Below are 17,367 nucleotides of genomic sequence, written 5' to 3'. Positions count from 1 at the left end.
CAGGGGAAAAAAAAAAAAATCTTTACATAACCTAAAATAATTTTTTACTTCCTAACATCCAGATGCACTTGGAGAAGATAAGTGCTAAGAACAGATCATGTTTTCATGCTTTTCATTTCATACTTGGTTTTCATTTATATATAAAGCTCCAGTAATGAAAAAAAAAAAAAATCTCATTGCATTTTAAAAGAAACCACAACAATAAATGAAGCAAAATATCCATTTGTGCTCAGGGTAGAGAGGTATCACAAAGAACATCCCTTTGAAGTTTCTGGACATATATACAGAAAGGAACCAGCAATTTTTACATTAGAGCTGACCCAAGCCTTGTATCCATTTCTCTTAAGAAGAGACCATTGATATTTGGTGCCACACTTTCACAGCATATCAGTGACATCTCCACAAGCACCGTAGTCAGAATGAACAGAAAAATCTTCTATTAAACCATTTTGTGCTATTTCTTTTTTCTTTGGCAACTTTAATTGAAGAGTTCTTTCAACCCAGCCATGCCCTTCTCAGCGTCTTGCAGTCCAAAAACTACAGATTCTAACACTTTGGTGGTCTTGCCCACAGCTTCTGCATTTCACTTTTTCATCAATGTAATACAAGTTCTTTCACTATATGGATTAAGCAAGGTATCTCCATCTGTAAGAAAACAATTTTTCTGTATATACTTACAAATTCCCCCACAGTTATCTGATGAATCTTGAAACGTAGTTATGTTTTCAAAGTTGGTGTTAGAAAGCAAGTGAGCAAATACAGTCCTGATAGAACAAGGTTATAATAAACTGGCCTTACCCTGGTGTATCTGTTGAAATTCTGCAAGATTTCCCAGCCCCAATCTTGGTATTTCTTATCACCAGTGAATCTGTACATATAAAAAAGGCTTTCCACAGTTTCTGGTCGCAATAAATTGTGCCTGTCTGCAGGCTGCAAGAAAAAAAAATGGCAAGAGTATTTCAGACAGGGAATTTCTTCAAGGATACATGCAGGGAGAAAAATAATTATTCGTATCTCCATCTGCTTCCAAGAGTTTGCTACGCATAAGTCAGCTTCTAAATTTACTGCCGGGGTAACTAAAACCAAAGCCTAGGGTAGAGCTAGAAGGTAAGGCAGAGAAAGAATTAGCTGCTCCACAACAAACCCCATCCCTAATATCTGGCCAGGAGTTCAATAGCAGAATAGAGCTACAGAGAAATCATGGAATTGGAGTTCAGGCCAGCTATCTGCTCACCTTGATTTCTACATCCTTGTGGCCCTTCTGTGCATGAAGGTTGAAGTGTACGATCTCTGGGCTCAGGCCTGTCTCTACTTGAGCATACATCTGGTAGCAGGTTTCTATAAGAGTTTCAGCCAATTTCATATGATCAGCAGCCAGTCCATTGTGAGCTCCCAGTGCTAAAGTACCTGGCAAGAAGCAAACCAAGTGATCCTGCAAGACAAGACAACTCTTATGGAGAAGTTACACATCAAACAGCAAGGGGAAGTAAGGGGGCACCATCTTTTTAATTTTTTATTCTTTCTCTTCTTCAAAACATATTTCTGGTACCAACAACTTGAGGATAACTTTTTAACAATTTTATGTAATGTAACATGAGGCAGGCAGCATTATTAGAGAAATCATTAATTTAAAAAATGTACAAGAATGTGTTTTTATGACAAGTTTCTGAAAAAAAGGTCTCAGGTCACATTGAGGGGAAGGAGAGTGTCTTTTGGTTTACCGAATTTCATATCAGCTCATGCAGGGCATCAACAGAACCACCTAAAGGCTTGGTGTCCTCATTCTGGAGCTAATTACCACTGATGTAAGAAAGTAAGCACTGCAGATTAATGTCACAAACAGAATCTTTGATTCAGAATCAGAGCTCAGGTCTTATCACCCAAAAACATAAGTGAAACCACTCTGATGTCCCTGTATGGACCTTTAAAATCTTTGTCCAGTCCTTAAGGAAAGTGGAGGGTTGTAAAGGTTAGCATAGACACAGGTGCCAAACATCCCCCACTGTTCCAGCTGGACAGGTTAAGAGACCTGTCCAGCCTTTCACCCAATAATAATGGATTAAAACGAAAATTCTGACTCCCTGAAACAGAAGGAAGTGTTCTCACATGTACAGACAACTAAGCCAAATCTGTATGTCTCAATTCAACTCTGTTCTATCTTGGAATGGGGCAGCCCCCTCTACCTAAGCCCCAGACTCTGGTCTTATTCACAGCAGGTTTTTTGGAGAGCTTTTGAGAAATTCAGATCCAAGAAGCACATGCTGAAAACTAGTACTGAGTATCTTAAAAATACTACATTAGGAATGGCTATACATACATTAATAATACATCACTCATCTTTCAGACAAGCCACACACATATACAGTACCTGCACTGCATGAGATTTTTAACTGAAAGATCTTAAAATACACAAATTGGGAACAGAGGGTTAAGATCAATCAATTCTCCCGACAGCAAACAGCATACTGTTATACCCAAGAACCTTCCAGGTAGGAAAAGAAAGATGTCATGAGTGGACAGAAACCTCCAAAATTATTAATTTATTTTTTAACCCCATAATACAGTATTAGATGACATGCTTCTTTTGAAGGCAAATCTGAAAAGTGTCTACGTATATTTTTGAATTATGGAAAACTAGTAATACATAAAATAGGTATTATCTCAACAATTTCGGACACTGGAATTTTATGACTAAAACAGAAAAAAAAAGAAAAAAGAAAATTTAATTCCAGCACCAAAATGTTCATTCTTGAAGGAACAAAATGGATTTACTAGAGTAACTCGTACAGAAGGCCCTTGGTTTGTAAATGTGGTTAGTATCTACAAGGCAGTTACTCATTACTGCCTTCACACTGGACAGATGTGTATGTATGTATCATCTTGTGTTTTGGGGTTTTGTTGGTTTTTTGTTTGTTTTTGCTGGGGTTTGTTTTTGGTTTTTGAGAGGGAAAAGCTTTGCATTTGCCTCTGTGTTGGGTTTTATTTAAATTTTATAATGGTTTTTCTGTTTTCTTTTGCAGCTATATTTCTTACCATCTTGGCACTGAAATGGCCATGAGCAAGCTCTCCTACAAAAGTAAGCTTCTTGGGTTCCGATCTCTGAAGAAGATGTTTTTTCACTCCTTCTATGGCTCTCACATAGTCTTCCAACAGCCTGTGAAAAAAATCATCCCCAGTTGACTCACATGCACACAGTTAGAACATACTTGATCATAGGTGATGTTCAGCACAGTCTTTTAGACGACTGTTACTTCAGTCCATGGAGTAATATTTAACTAAACGTGAAAAAAACTTTAAAAACCCCCTCAGTAACCATCAACATGACATTAATCAGTTGTCACTACCATGTAGCAATACTGAGTTTACTTGAAAAGTAAATAATAGTACTTTAATACTTATTCGAATATTAAAGGAAACACCTGCAACTGTTTCTAGGCAATAACCAGATTTTATTTCAAAACTCCTTGGAAGCAGAGTTATTGAAATCACAGAAAATCTAGGCTGGAAAGGACCTCTTGGAGGTCTCTATTTCAACCCTCTGCTCTGAAGCAGATTCAACTACATCAGGTTGTCTGAGTGGTTATCCAAGCAATTTTTCAGTACCCCTATCCAAAGATGGAGATTCAAAGAGTTTGAGCAATCTTCTCCAATTGACCTTTCTCATTGTGAAACATTGTTTCACAGTATTTAATTTCATTTTTCCTTCTTTTCATGTACTTTCAATATGGAAAACAACCTATTGATTTTGAGGCTCACAAAATGTCACTGTGGTCCCAAAGACACTGGTTCTCAATTTACAGTAAGGTAAGCCTTGGAAAGAGCAGTGATGAAAGCTTTGTTTGCAGAAAGGCATCTGCTCTGACACAGGTATGCCTCCAAAAGGCACATTTTTGCTCTGTCTGCATTAAACTCCTTGAAATTAACAAGGAGTCTAACAGAATTAGCTTATAGGCAGACTTGTCTTGAAGGAAAGCTTCTTTTCCAACAGAAAAGGAAAGCTTCTTTTCCAACTCCTCCTTGTAAACACTCTTCCACTAATGCAGTACAGATAAAAGGAACATATGAGACTTGAAGAGGGACTTTTTACAAGGGCATGTAGTGATAAAGCAAGGGTCTTTAAACTGAAAGTAAGTAGATTGATACTGGATATTAGGAAGAAATTCTTCCCTGTGAGGGTGGGGAGGCCCTTGCGCAGGGTGCCCAGAGGAGCTGTGGCTGCCCCATCCCTGGAAGTGTCCCAGGCCAAGTTGGATGGGGCTTGGAGCAACCTGGTCTAGTGGAAGGTGTCCCTGCCCATAGCAGGGGTGGGACAGGATGCTTTAAGATCCCTTCCAACTCCAACCAGTCTGGGATTCTGGAATTAAAGAGAAGATAACACAAACATCAAACTTCTGTCTCCCTTCACCCTTCACTAACAAACCCAGAGTAAACACAGACATCACTGTCCAAAGGAAATGCCCACAGTATTTCAGAAGTGTCTAATTATGCTCATCTCCTTTCTGTGACACTCCTCACATTCAACAACCTGAGGAAGAAAAGGTTTTGTGGAGAGGAAGCTTTAAGACTAAAGCTAACTCTCCTTGTGTTCTTTCATCATGTTACCACAGGCCTCTCTTTCTGTTTAGCTTGCTTTTAAAAACAGTACTAAATTCAGCTGACTCTTGGGCACATGCATTATTTTTCTTTAAGCAGCAAACTACAACAGAGAGTTTTACAGCTCACCTAATTATCACACCAATATGACAAGTGTAAAGAACTTACTCATTTTCTTTCTTTCCACCCTGAATCCACTGCTTGAGCAGATACTCGTAGTAGCTGTCAGCTCTGGCTCCCAGAGTGTATACTCCCAGGTGGGTGAACTGCCCACTGTTGGTGTTGATGAACATAGGCACTAGGCCATCATTTTTCCCTGAGAGGATGTGAACATGCTTCATCACCTCATCTACAGCTTTCTACAAGGAAGAAAATGGAAAGCATAAATTATAGGTATGAATGAGGTACAGAACTGTGTCTAGTCACTATAGCACAGTAACAAACTTGTAACTTTGCTTCCCCAAATTCGCATCAGGGACATCAAGTTCAGCTAGAGCAATATATTAAATTCAAGATTTCAGACTTCTGGACTCTCAAAATATGATGTTCTGGTTATGTTCAAGTACTCTGAAGCAATTATAACTGCTTGCTTTCCTTGAACGCAAACCCACTCAAAAGCGAGTACTACAGTGCTCAGATTTACTCAGACTTGCAAAGTAGAAGTCCAGCAAAAAAATGAATCTATTTAGCAATAGCTAAGGTTCTTTAAATTACTGCATTCTTCAGCACTGAGCTGTGGATACAGTTCAAAATAACAACATCAGCAAACAAAAAGAAAAATGGAAAATATTATTTTCTCTGAAATTCTTTTTATTTCAACTAACTTTTCCCTATATGGTGACCTGCTCTCAGACTCTTAACTACTGAGTGACATTTTAGTTCCTTGGATGGTAACATTTCAGTTTTGTTCTCTGCATATAGAAAATAGTATCAAGAAACCACACTCAGAAATTTTTATTTTTCTAATTAAAAGCTGTTTCTGAGGAAGAAAAACAATTACTCATCTCCACTACTACTTTTGGTATTCAACAAAATAATGGAATATTTTGTTTATTTTTCTTCCCTTGTCTAGAGTTTCACAACTTATTTATCATAACTTATAGACTCCTAAGACCGTGAGTACTGATGGAGTACTGATGGAGTCAGTGACAGAGCTGCAGAGAAATGGAAAAAGAGAGCGGTATCAACTGATTCTTCCATACCCGGAATTTCTCATCTCCAGTCAGACGAGAGAGCTCCCTGAACTCCAACTGAATGCTGGTCACCTCCGCCACGGTGCTGTCAGATGTCCAGCGAGGGGGATGTGCGGTGCCCCGACCAATGTTGACATCAGAATATGGTATCTTGGAGGGGGTCTTGAATGCTGGCATAAGCCTGTTTCCAATGTCTTTCTAAAGAAAACCCCAGAGCACAGGACAAAACAACAGTCAAACCAAAAATACATATATATAAATGGACATCCCATTAGATTTTCTTCACAAAGCAGATGGAAAAAGATAGAACAGCAGCTTAGTTTTAGATGATGCAAGCAATTGAAGACATTTAAAAAGTAATTAATTATTCACAGTAATGAGCAGAGCTTCCACCTTGTCCTTCGCACTGCAGGCATCATCTGAAGCTGCAATCCCTATCATGCAGTCACTGGCTGATCTAGCTAATCTGATGAAGTGGCTGATGGTGTTAAGACACACAGAAAGGGCAACAAAAAACAACTATTACCCTTTGCCAATCATTTATTTCTTCTTTTGTTTCATGAACTTTATGATGGTCAGCCATTCATCAGCAGAAGAGCAGACATACAAGGAGGTGACAAACACAGCAAAGCTTTGAGGTTGTACAGAGAGCAGAAGTGCAGGCTTCAAAGCTTAACGGTAAATGTCTTTCTCACCACTTTATGAAACTGTTAAAAACCAGCAACATTTAACTTTCTGAGGAATCGTCCCTCAACTTTGTCCAATATGGAATACATAACCCAGTTTCATTTGTAAGGCCAGACACTCACAGCTTTTTCCAGGAAAAGGCTATCTCCAGAAAGGTGGTAGGTGCTCAGCAAGCCACCCAGGATACGGATAGTGCTCTCAAATAGGTTTACATCCACATTTTTATCAAATACTAAATCATTTGCTACCCATTTTCTTGCTTCGTCAAACTCTGCAAAGCATAAAAGGTAGTTCAGTTATGAACTTCTGGCATGTTCCAACAACTAAAGATATGAGTACTCCATATATCCATAACAGTTACTTGTACTTGTCTACAGAGATGATAATTTAAAGTGGAAAATTAAAATGAAGAGCACATGCTGGAAGAAGTTTCATTACCATTGGCTTAATTCTTATTCAGCACACACCACAGATACCTACAGACAGAAATATTCACCAAAACAGAAAATCCTTAATAGTTTAAGAAGAAATATAAGAATTTTTTATTAAAATAGTCCAGTCTTTCAAATCCATCCATTCGACTTGTCAGATAATTAGTTACACTTCCACATAGCCTTCTAGTTTTAGTTAAATCTTTTTCAACCAAAGCCGTTATCCAGCAAGACAACAGGTAACATTTTCAGTTAATAGCTTTAGCATAGCAGTGTCCTCAGGAGCCTGCTTCCTCCAAGATGTTGCAATCTTTTTCTCTAGAAGCAAAAATGGTTGTTTATCACACTACTAATTCAAAATAAAGGTTAAAAGAAAAGTTGTATTACATTCATCAAACAGCTTAGCAGCAGCATCGCTCAATGACTGCTTTGGCACAGGGGCTCCATGGTGCATGTGAGTCAGCTCAGCCCTCACAATTGGAGGCTGAGCTGTTTCAGTGATCTCACAGCTTCTGGAAACTCCGAAACTCCTGCTTGCGAGAAGCAGAACAACCAGTCTGCCAGAAATGGAAGGCATTCCTTAGGAGATAAACTCTGAAGGAAATGGATGCCTCTGCACCCTCCAGTCTTTGATGCTGAGCAAATACAGGATGTTGGGCACTTTGAAAAGAATTACTAAAAATCTTCAGTCAGTGTTGTCAGCAGTACAGTAGCAAAGGCAGAGTTCTCTGCCACAGAATCTTTTGCATTTATCAGCTGATAAGAAAGACTAGCAGCCTTGCTAGAACTTGCATTTACATAGCATTTGTTATTCAGAAGAAACCCCAGGAGCTCTCTAAGGCAGTCAGCAGAACTGATATTAAATAGAAAGAATCCCTCACCAAAAACCCATTTTCAACACATCTCTAATACTAATAATTTATTTTAAAAACTCTACTCAGTTCAAAATTAATTTTTTAGGAAAAAAAAAAGAGCAACATACTGACAACTTGATTAAACTTCAAGATAGTCTGCGCAGGCCTAGAGCTGCAGACACACAACATATTATTTTACAAAAACTTCAAAGGTAGAAGAGACAAAACTATGAAATACTTAGAGTATTTATTGTACCCATACTGGCAGATCTGTTCTTCCTATCATGACAGAAAAATCTGCAAGTTTAATAGAAGTTTACAAAGGTGGTTATTGACCATAGTTAAATAGATACAGTTCCAGAAATTTTTAAATACCATTAAAAAAACCTCAGCATCACAAAAAAAAAAAACAAACAAACAAAAAAAAAACCACCTAAACAAACAACAACAAAAAAATGGTCTTAAATACTAATTAAGCATTTAAGTTTTTTTGCAACAGAATTGCAAAATTTTTGGCTTAGTTTTTAAAATCTGTTCAAAAGTTTTCTAGCATGGTCATTTCAAGAATAACTCTCAAAAATACAGACAACAAAACTATTCAGGAAAGAGGTACTGAGCAGTCCCTTTCTCCACCCATAGATTCCTTACAGAAACAGCCTTCTTAAATCCATATATGAAATATTGGTATTAGGTGTGAGAAAACACAAGCAAGGAACATAGAGACAAACTATCCAAGAGTGATGGGCACAAAACCTCTGGTGGCTGTATAATTGCACAGAGGTTTTAGTACAGAAACAAAGACCAGGAAGTTTATTAAAACATCCCTCAAATTCTACCAGATACATACATACATATGTATACACAATGTATGTATGTATGTATGTATTTACCCTCACAGAGAAGCTAAATTTATAGGCCACATGTAATAAATATTCCCCTCAAAACTCTGAACAGGCACTGCCTGAAGAGAAATTAAAAAATTATTTTAGAGGAAAAAAAATTACCTTCTTTTAAGCCTAAAATCCACATGGTATCCAAGGCATCAATTAAGGTAAGCCCAAGTCCAAACCACTCACTGTATGACTTGGACAAAGGCTTCAGCTCATCATGACCCCAGGCAAAATCCTTGTAACCTTTCCAGGCATGGCGGAAGGCTTCAATCACAGCCAGCTGCCGTTCATTGATGGGCACTGCAAAGGAGAAACAGCACCTTGCTCAGGACTTCTGCAGGGCCCTGATGGAACTCTACTATGCACCACTTTACTGCATTCCACTGAAAATAAAATTTCTTCCAAACTAACTGATCAGTGCAATGGAAAAACCACCCTCACATTATTCGTTTCAGAACAGCCTTTCCTCTGCAGAATAACCAGTCAGTGTTTCCAGTCAGCAGTTCAGCCAAATTCTCTGGAAGCGAGCAATCTCTCTGGAAGCAGAGATTTCTCCCTGGCAACAAAACTGTCACTTCTGCAAATAAAACATTAAAATAATCACATGCACAGCTGTAGATGAGTATCACTAAAGCTCCAAGACATGAATCAGGAAATACCAGATTAAGATCCATGGTAATCCAGGTGCTGAATACATATGCTTAACAATAAAATCCTCAGCTAATTCAACACATAACATCTTTTCTTCATCTTCCCTCTCTTACTAACTGCTTTCTGTTAAATTTAAAATCACTTCTACAAAATGATTTCTATTGAACTTTCTATTTAATACCAAAATAGAAAGAAAATTTACATTTTCCATCTTGGCAAAATCATGTCTTATCCCATAGTTGTACTGATTTTTTGCTTGCAATCTGCCTTGAAGTGGAGCTTATGTTACACATTGAACATGAAAAATTTCAAGCCATTAGCTGAGCAAAGACTTCTAGAGTGGGAAACACCAAGCAGCACATAAATTTTAACCCCATAAATTTTAAGCTTGCAGAAGTGCAAATACATCACACTGAAATATGCCACGTTTATCACACCAGAACTTCCTGGTTTCTTTTCCGAACTCAGAAAAAGGAACAACAGGTTCTTAGGTCCACAAGCGCAGCAACTTGAAAAACAACTTCTGCAGCTTTCTGGTTGAGCCTTAAAAACAGTTCAGTTTAGTTCAGGGAGGAAGTCACTTTCCCTGTATTTGCAGAACAAAAGGACAGGCACAGCTGAAAAGGAAGCCGTCTCTTTCATGCCCTCCTTCTTTAGGTTATCCTGGCTCTTCCCAGAGGCTATATTTCAAAGACTTGTCTCTAAAATTTATTTTCAAATTCTGAAGGCTAACAAGCATGAAGGCTGGCATAGTGAAATAAAAACACTGAAAAACTAGGATATTCGAGCAATCTCCCCTACACTTTTTGTTTCCTTTAATCTAAATAAATAAAATAAATAATGTGTATGGGGAGAAATTGCACAACTTAAACCATAAAAGCAAACAAAAAAAAAAGGTATCATGAGCTGTCCTGTTTACCTGGTTCTTTCTGGTCTTCAGCTTCCACAGATGAAGGTTTTTCTGGTTCCATTATTTTACTGGATGGCGGTTCAGTGCTTTGGTCAGGTTCTATCACTGCTCCTCTCCAGCTGCAAATACAAGGGACTTATTTTGGTCACAGAAAATCATGTAAATGAATGGGATTTATCTCTGTATTTCCTTTATCACACAATACTTTGATAAAACAGAAGTTAGATTTTGTATCAAGGATCAAAATGATTATGTGGCCCACTAAGTAAGTTTTCTGTTCAAAGAAATTTTCTTTGCAGAGAAATGTGCTTGATAAAGAAATGTGTGTTACAAGCTCTTGGAATTTCATTAAATATCTGGACAATGGAATTTAATAAAAACCTTCTTAAAATAAACACCTGAAAATGCTGTATTACAAGCAATTCATTATCTACCAGCTCTGAAATGACCACAGTAGTTGCTAATGTGGAATCCTTGGAATCCTTCCCCCTGAGGAAAATCTGCAGGGCCTTGCCTTAGAAGAATATATCATAGAGTTAGTTTCCCCACCTAGGCTGATAAAGAGAACTCAGCCCATGGTGCTCTGCAGCATTATTGCCAATCTACATTAGATTGCTTCCCCCATTGGCTAGTTGACACTGCCCACCCCAACTATTCATCCCTCATTGCCCCTACAGGTTGCTGCCCTTTGCCCTGTTCTCATGGCCTTACTCTGAGCCACTTCTGAAGGAGAGGCTTCAAAGAAGGTTGCAGCATTTCTACCACCCTGCCACGCTGCAACAGTACTACATAAATGATGATCAACAAAACTCATTATTAAGTACAAAGATTGAGATCCTCAAAGTACTAACTCTGCTATCAAGGGATCACAAGCCTTCTCTTCCACCACAGATGCGTAAATCAGTTTTTATAGGTTTTCATGAAGAATCTCCTGAAGGAGAAGTCTTTCAGAGTGGACTTCAAGTCAGGCCAAGTTCATATCAAGATCAAAAAATCTCGACCATACCATTTAATATATAGGTATGGTGCCTTTGAGCCCATTATATGCTTCCTAAGAGAACTGGGCTTACAGGACCTTTACAGTCTATAGTGTTTACTTTAACAGTCTAACTGCCTGCAGTCAGCTTAACTTCTGACTTAGATAAATGCCATAGTTAATTTCTTACTTTCATTTTTTAAATTTGTAGCTAGTATTCACCATGTTTTCATTGCTCTTATAAGTTCTCTTGTTACCACCTGTTTAAGTCTGTGAGTTACAGCACAAGCAAAAGCAAAACAATAGAACACTTTCAGACAATACTGACAGCCAAAATGCTGAGCCAGGCACAGTTCTGATGCTATCATCAGCTCATCTGAGCAAGTGCTAAAGAGAACATAAAACACATAAAACCCCCAAGCCTTGTGTTCCAAATCTGAAGAACCTCTGCTGAACTTTTGGTAATCTTTTCTATATCCACATTACTTTCCTTCATTTATTCCCAAATCAAAACACTTCCATAACCATAGAAGCACAGACCTTCTGTTAAAGGATCTGTACAAGGGATGACATATCTTGTAAGAAAGAAGTAAGCACATGGTGTTACACACACACAACTACGTACACATCTATTGGTTCTGCCTGGTCAGTCTGGGCCCACTGTTTTTAGTGGCACCAATCCACAAGCAGCAATGACACTGCTATCATTTTCCAAACCTGCCCCGGGACAAAAACACTTGTAGCAGCACTATTACATTGATACTGTTACATTAGCATTTATTACAACAAACAGCAGAAACCTCTGGACACCGAGAATCCTGCTGAACATTAAGAGTGTCTAAGTGCATTAGAAACACAGCCAGCCTCGCAGGGCTTCAAACCCTCTGCAGCTGTGTGATGCAAACAGTAAAATTAGAGAAACTGCACATTCATCAAAATTAAATCTATCAGCCTAGTAATATCAGCAGCTATCATGCCAGGCCTGAGAACAAACCCATGCAAAGAAAGAAAATAACCTCGGACACATATAACAGAAAGCCCTTAAAATTTTCACTCTAACACTCAATGGATCTTGGCAGGGGCAAGGGGGAAGGAAGCACTGTACCTTGCCTGAAACGTTTCTACCTGATAATGGATTTCTCTGTTTTCTCTACTTTATGCGCTTCGACCAGCTCTTCTACAGCCCTCATGGTATCATGTCGGGTCTTCAGCCTCGTGTCTCTCCGTGGTGCCTTGATCTGAAGATTAGAAGGACCACGACGAACATGAGGCAGTTTCGGTGGTTTCTGAGAATAGGAAAAAAAATGTGCTTGGTCAGGTGCAGAGATAGTAAAACTTCAAACCATAAATCAACATCATTCCAGTATTAAACATAAATTCAGGTAAATCTTAGTTTGTTTGTTTTGCAGCAAGCAAATTCCGACCTGAATGGAATGTATGCTTGTGGTTTTGTTTGCTTTAAACTTTTGGTAAAATCATCCCGTTCTTAAGTTTACACTGATAAATTGCTTCTAAACTACCTCTACTGCTCCCAAGTATTCATTTAACACAAGGCAATGACAAAGGACTGTAAAGATATTTGATTCCATTTTACTAGGCACAGTAAATTTATGAGAATTTGCAAAAAGAATGCAAAAAAAAAGTTTCCACAATGCCAGTGTAAATACCAAGAATTACTACACAGTAATACATTTTTGCATGACTAAGAAAAAATTTCATACAAAATTTTGTATTCATTAACTGAAAATCCCTGAATTCAAGAGATAAATTCATGACAAACACACTAACCAGTATTCCTTTGCTCCACTAATTCACACAGTCAGTTGATGTTCCTTTCCCAATGCATTCCCCACAAACATAACCCTTCAAAACCTCCTATCATCTGCTCATTCTGAAGCTATTTCTCAAGCTCCCAGATAAACCATGACTCCAGGCTCCTCACAAGAGTGGAGACTAATTCAGACAGCACGAGTAAAGCCTCAAGTAAGAGGTCACTGCGACATAAAGTCCTGGCACTCCTGGGCAGAGCAGCGAATAAAAAACAGCATACAGAACATGTAAATAAAAAAGATAAAGCCAAGAAATACTACACCAAAACCCTCCCTGAGAGGACAGCGTTCCACCAAGAGCACAAGTTTATTGCAAGTTCTAACTCCTTACTCCACAACAACTGTTGGAACCAAGCACTATTTCCCTTCACAAACTCTTTGCGGTGTTAGAAAACTAATTTCTTCTCACATTACCTGCAGTGAAAGCTCAGGGTAGTCTCCATGGTTGGCATCTGCTTTCTGGGGTGCTGGTAGAACAACTGGATTTGCCAGTTTCAATCTAGGAATTTGTTGTTCTGTTCTCTGATCATCCAACGATTTGTTTGTGACACCTAGACACACAAAACTACTCAGCACAAAGAATCAACAGTTAAGGCTGCAGTTAGAAATTTATAACAGTTTGCTGTATACAGGTAGTAGATGCACCTCCAAAAACTGTTTGCATTCACAAAGCATTGATAAACACACACTAATTGTTAGATACAAAGCATATTTTGGTATTAATCCTCTCCCTAATATAAATGGAAGCTGCTAAAGGGCACATGGGGATTTTAAAAATTGCTAGTATTTCAGTTTTTCAATACAATTAATAAGATAATATCAGAGGTAAATGTGCATTAGTATTACCCAAATGCTTAGAATTTCTAAACTGACAGCCAGTCAAAACCAAGAGAGAATTACCTTATTCTAGTGATTAGGTTTGAGCCACCTGTAGCTACACGCAAGCATAATAAAAAAAAAAAAAAACCAAAAAACCCACACTCAAAACCTTCAGATCTTAATCAACTGTCATAGTTTAGGAATGGTACTTCCCAATTCAGTGCTCCCTGACCACAAAAACTACACTGCCATTTTCTTTCCCTTTTCTGTTTTGCCCTCCCTCTTCCCCTTCCCTCTGAGGCAGATGAGTTGAAAATTGGAAGCACAGAAGGCAAAGACCACAGGTTGAGATAAGAACAATTTAGGGGAAACAGCAATGAAATAAGAAAACAAACAGTAAGGCCAACAGTATTAAGAACAAAAGGTATAGGAAAAAGAAACTATTTACATGAAGGCATGAATACAGACTGCTGCCCCTGCTATGTTTTCTCTACCAGAAGGAGCCCCTTCTCCCCTCTCCCATGCCCAGCAAGGACTGAGGTAGTACAGAATAGCATCCAGGCCTTAGCCACACCCCCTCCCAGCTACTCCAACAAATTAACTATCCTGGCTGAAACCAGGACATCAACTAAAACAAAACGTTGCTCTAGTCAAAATAAATAAAGAAAAGGCATACAAAATATATTTCTGAGTAAGCATTACATCATTCAAACACAACATAAAATCATCTCAGAACTGCACTTCAATGAATGCACCTAGTCATTACCAATGGAAATTACAACTGGTTATAAGACCCACAATCATCTCCTCACTCCAACACCTCATTCTGGCAACTGCAAGCTGTACAGAACACATACTTTTCCATGTTTCCCCCATGCTTGTGTACGAAATTGCTCCACACACTGCCAAGAATGCAAACAGGAAGAGAATGACACTCCGCTGGAGACGGGACAGCTGCTTCCATTTCTTTAGGAGAGAAAAGAAGTGAAAGAAAGAATATTTAGCATAACATTAAGAACCTCCTTGGTTAAAAATAAACTCTTATTGGTTCATTCAGATTAAAACCCACAAAATTGACTAGGTTTAATTTTACCCTGTTTCCAACTGCATATATCCATTGCTTATTTTCTTTAATGACAGAGAAAACAGAAATCCAACCAGCTGGCACAAGAAGCTCACAAAAACATAAGAGCCACTTGCTGCAAGAACCTGCCAAATGCCAAGACTCACAGAAAGCTTTGACTACAGCTGACTTCAATCACAATCTCCATTGGCTGACCTGAGCACCTGCTCAGCTATCAACTGGGAAATCAGACAAAAGCCTCTTTCCTCCTGGCTGGAGAGGGACTGCAGAGTGCACATGCAAAATTAGAAACAAGAAGAAAATGGCAGGAAAACTAAAAATGTTACTGCAGCAAAGAAGAAGGGCTCAAAATAAGCTGAGCACCAATCACTGGCAGGTCGTGGGTTCGATCCTTGTATGGGCCGTTTGCTTAAAGAGTGGGTCCCTTCCAGCTCAGAATATTCTGTCAATCTGTGAAAGAGAAGTCAGGTATCCTGGCTCTGACAAGCATGGGAACTGTCATACAGACCAAATTCTGCACCACAAAAAAAGAGGCACCAACCTGCAGCAATGTGAAAATTAAGTAAAATACCACAACAAACAAGACAAACCCACAATTTTTCAAGTTTAATCCTGGGCAAAAATGTATTGTTAACACTAGATTATATGCAATAATCACTGAAAAATTGACAGCAAATGACATTAACCTGAAAAAGGCCACGGTACATTAGCCTCCATTTACAGAGAGAGTTAAACATCAAGAGCTAAATTGCCACCATTACTTTTCCAACAGTCCTCCTGAAATTCACTAATTCTGAATATACAGAGGGAAATTCATTGCCAGTGCTACACTTGGGAACGACCTTTCCTACAAACCACACAGCACTTCCCACAGTCCTCATCCTCTTAGCAACAGCCAGAGGCTGGGAATGTCTCTGTGCAGAACTGTCAATGTGCTCACACTGTGAGTCCCACAGCACAGTTTCCTGCCTTCCACCTGCACTGCTGACTGTACAGGAATACTGTATACCCTTCTCTGTGCACACTGTAAGATGCCGGTCCCACTGCGTCACCTTCAGTTCTACCTGCTTAGCAAACTCTATGACCCTCTCCCCATTGCAAAAAAGACGCTTGAAATCCAGCAGCCCTGTGGTTCATCAGGGTAGGACGAGAAAAGAAGCTTTAATTGTGGTGTCTTGCAATGGGTAGGAGTAAGGCACAAGAATATGTGACGGCATTCACCACCATCTTACTGGTTTTTTTGCTCACAATGAATAAGTGTAAAATGAAGGGTGATGATTCGGGCCCATATCTCTCTAACTGGTAACAAAAAGAGAACTGTGGAACTGTGTGCCTAAATAAGCTCTTCATACACTTCATCTAATGACCTGTAAAACCTCTACGAGGTAAGTATACATCATCTCCTATCTGTAACAAGGGTTATCTTGGCCCCCTGACTCACTCTTTCCCACACAAGACTCTCCAGCCCAAGACTCCCATCGCACATGAAGCTGTCTGCCCATTCTACCCACAAGCAGACAAGAAAGTCACTTCCCAGAGCTCTGCCAGAGGACACCTCTTCTCACACTCAGCTTTCACACTGTTCCCCTTACTCTCCATGGGCAGAAGACAGGACTCTCTCCCCTTAAGCCTTAACACAGGGAACAAAGGCACAGAGACCAAATCTCACTCCCCTCATTCCTGTCCAGAGAGCACAGCGTTGCCCCTCAAATGTCCACTAGCAGAGGGCAAGATTTTACCGTATGCCCCCGGTCCCAGCTTTATTGGTGAAAAGACATGACGTGGGGACACCTCAGCCAGCCCGCGCCTCACACACCCCCCTACCCGCGGAAAGCAGCTCCCTGAGCACTCTGAAAGCAGAGCCCAGAGCGGGGCCGCCCCAGCGCCCAGCGCCCAGGGCCCACAGCCGTGGCCTCTGCCCGACTCGGAACTGGGGGACGACGCCAGGTCTCCCATGACACTCCAGCTGCACCTAAGCCTAGGGACATTCCTGGCCACCCAACAGCCCTCCTCCATCACCAGGTGCCCCCCGAACCCAGCCCGACGATACCCCGGTACCGCACAGCTCCCCGCGTGGCCCTCACCCGCCAGCAGGAGCGCCGCCGCCAGGCCTTGCTGTTGTTGTAGCCACCGACCCCGACCGCCTCCTCCGGGCCGAGAGTGACGGAGATGAAGTCCCGGCGCGGCGATCCCGCGGCGGCGGGACCGGAGTACATGGCGGCGCCTCAGGGGCCGCCTGCCGCCATGGCTCCGCGGGACGGAGCGGCTGCTTCCGGCAACCGCTTCCGGTGCCGCTCTAGCGCCGGCGCGTCCCCGCTCGGTGGCACCGGGGCGAGGCGGGACCCAGCGGGTCCGGCGGCGCAGCGGAGCAGCGGCCCTGAGGAAGCCCCGTCAGGAGGGGCCCTCTCCGCGGGCGGGCAGGAGAAGGTCTCAGCCCGCGCTGCCCACTC

The 17,367-nt window shown here is 40.4% G+C and overlaps 1 protein-coding gene across 2 annotated transcripts in view; it reads right to left on the bottom strand.

Annotated features, from left to right (window-relative positions):
* MAN1B1 (mannosidase alpha class 1B member 1) overlaps positions 1-17,198 on the bottom strand; it is a 22,566-nt gene extending 5,368 nt beyond the window's left edge. The window contains exons 1-13 of one of the 2 annotated variants that reach the window (XM_053962048.1): positions 17,002-17,198; positions 14,691-14,799; positions 13,429-13,565; positions 12,311-12,471; positions 10,219-10,328; positions 8,763-8,948; positions 6,596-6,744; positions 5,796-5,984; positions 4,762-4,952; positions 3,034-3,154; positions 1,235-1,432; positions 799-930; positions 18-645 (exon numbers count right to left, since the gene is read on the bottom strand). In XM_053962048.1, coding sequence (XP_053818023.1) covers positions 595-645; positions 799-930; positions 1,235-1,432; positions 3,034-3,154; positions 4,762-4,952; positions 5,796-5,984; positions 6,596-6,744; positions 8,763-8,948; positions 10,219-10,328; positions 12,311-12,471; positions 13,429-13,565; positions 14,691-14,799; positions 17,002-17,133 — 1,866 coding nt within the window. In that variant the 5' untranslated portion in view covers positions 17,134-17,198 and the 3' untranslated portion in view covers positions 18-594. Of the gene's footprint in view, positions 1-17; positions 646-798; positions 931-1,234; positions 1,433-3,033; positions 3,155-4,761; positions 4,953-5,795; positions 5,985-6,595; positions 6,745-8,762; positions 8,949-10,218; positions 10,329-12,310; positions 12,472-13,428; positions 13,566-14,690; positions 14,800-17,001 lie in introns of those variants that run through there. The other variant, XM_053962047.1, reaches the window with a different exon arrangement.
* Between the last annotated feature and the right edge of the window lie 169 nt (positions 17,199-17,367).

Source organism: Vidua chalybeata, chromosome 21 (genome assembly GCF_026979565.1).
Source record: "Vidua chalybeata isolate OUT-0048 chromosome 21, bVidCha1 merged haplotype, whole genome shotgun sequence".
Lineage (NCBI taxonomy): Eukaryota > Metazoa > Chordata > Aves > Passeriformes > Viduidae > Vidua > Vidua chalybeata.
Note: the sequence above shows the minus strand (reverse complement) of the source record. Positions and strands in the feature narration are given on the sequence as shown.